Source organism: Cervus canadensis, chromosome 23, assembly GCF_019320065.1.
Source record: "Cervus canadensis isolate Bull #8, Minnesota chromosome 23, ASM1932006v1, whole genome shotgun sequence".
Lineage (NCBI taxonomy): Eukaryota > Metazoa > Chordata > Mammalia > Artiodactyla > Cervidae > Cervus > Cervus canadensis.
The window spans coordinates 56919438-56921244 of NC_057408.1; the positions used below are offsets into that span (position 1 = coordinate 56919438).

Below are 1807 nucleotides of genomic sequence, written 5' to 3' on the forward strand. Positions count from 1 at the left end.
CGTCATTGGCTCTGAAAAGCCCAGACACGTTTCTCGATCGATCAACACGAACGTCTCTCCAGCTTGTCCGAGGATGTGATAAACATCATGGGTTTTGCCAAGATTCTTTTAGGTCCTTCAAACAAGTGCTTTGCTTGTTTGTTTGGGGATGTGAGAAAATGGTCCCTCTTACAAAAATAAATAAAAAACACTAGGCTCCTTCCCCCCACTCTGAAGAGATTCGCTTCTGGGTCAGAATCCCCTGGTAGAGAGGGGGATTCTGAACTCCCCTGCCCGCAGCTACCTCAACGTTCAACTTTCCTTCCCTTCCTAACAGGGTAGGAAATGCCTCTTTAGATGTTCTGTTTAAAAAAAAAACTGAGAAAAGTGGACATCTTAAAAGCGAAACACGACTTTTCCGGTAAGCGGCCTGAGCTGACCCTTAAAAATGGTGCGCTATTCACTCGACCCAGAAAACCCCACAAAATCATGCAAATCAAGAGGTTCAAATCTTCGTGTTCACTTTAAGAACACTCGTGAGACTGCCCAGGCCATAAAGGGTATGCATATCCGAAAAGCCACCAAGTATCTGAAGGATGTCACTTTAAAGAAGCAATGTGTGCCATTCCGTCGTTACAATGGTGGAGTTGGTAGGTGTGCACAGGCCAAACAGTGGGGCTGGACACAGGGTCGGTGGCCCAAAAAGAGTGCTGAATTTTTACTACACATGCTCAAAAATGCAGAGAGTAATGCTGAACTTAAGGGCTTAGATGTAGATTCTCTGGTCATTGAGCACATCCAAGTGAACAAAGCCCCCAAGATGAGGCGCAGGACTTACAGAGCTCACGGTCGGATCAACCCCTACATGAGCTCTCCCTGCCACATGGAGATGATCCTTACTGAAAAAGAACAGATTGTTCCTAAACCAGAAGAGGAGGTTGCACAGAAGAAAAAGATATCCCAGAAGAAACTGAAGAAACAAAAACTTATGGCCCGGGAATAAATGCCGCAGAAAATAAATGCAAATAAAAGTAAAAAAAAAAAAAAAGCGAAACACGCTACAAAATTCAAAAGGAAGAAACCAGGAATGGTATAGGACGTGTTGGAATTCTTGGAACCGAGTTAGATGTCAGCTGACCCAACACCGAGGACGATACCTGGACACACAGCTGAGGGGAGGGCATCACATCAAGTGCAGGGCCCTCTAGGGGTGGCGGAGAGCTGTGCGTGGTCAGGTGGGTCCCCCACAGAGCCCCCCAGGAGGGAGTGGTGTACCTTCCCCGCAACCCCATCCAGCCCCTCCTCACCAACTGTGTGTCCAGGTGTCATCTTCAGGATTGGGTCAGCCTACATTTAACTCAGTTCCAAAAATCCCAACCACTCATATGATGGAAGCCTGGGAAGAAGACAAGGGCAAAGGGGCTGCAAGAAGAAACCTGCGGCCAAGGGGGGAGTAGAATACCCTCAATTCCGTGTGTTCATGCACAGTTGGACGACGTGCAGGTGAAGAGGTTGTGACTGTCTCCCTTTCCTTTGACTCCAAATTGGGCTTTTCACCCCACTTCCCGGCTCATGTGGCACCTTGGCTGGGCAGGTGGACCTCTCCAGGTGTCATGGCAAGCGTGGAGCAGAGTCAGGATCCATCTTCACCAAGATGGTGGCACTTGTGCCCTTGTGGGCAAGCACAGCGTGCAGGCCTGGGCTCGCCCCCTGGGCCCCGGACACGCAGCCCTGCATGGTCTGCTCATCGTGGACCCGCCCATCAGTGCTGGGATGCAGGGTTTCGACCATCCTGGAGAATCCTAGGGAAGGAGCAGCCCACATTTTG

General features: G+C 49.8%; 1 protein-coding gene across 1 annotated transcript; it reads left to right on the forward strand.

Moving 5' to 3' along the window:
* The first annotated feature begins 397 nt into the window (after positions 1-397).
* Positions 398-982, forward strand: LOC122425556 (60S ribosomal protein L17-like). The gene has a single exon (XM_043444033.1). It carries the CDS (start codon positions 428-430, stop codon positions 980-982), a length of 555 nt encoding a protein of 184 aa, XP_043299968.1. The 5' UTR covers positions 398-427.
* The last annotated feature ends 825 nt before the right edge of the window (positions 983-1807 follow it).

Coding starts and splice junctions, on each gene's coding strand:
- LOC122425556 (XM_043444033.1), top strand. CDS start 428: ATGGTGCGCTATTCACTCGACCCAGAAAACCCCACAAAATCATGCAAA.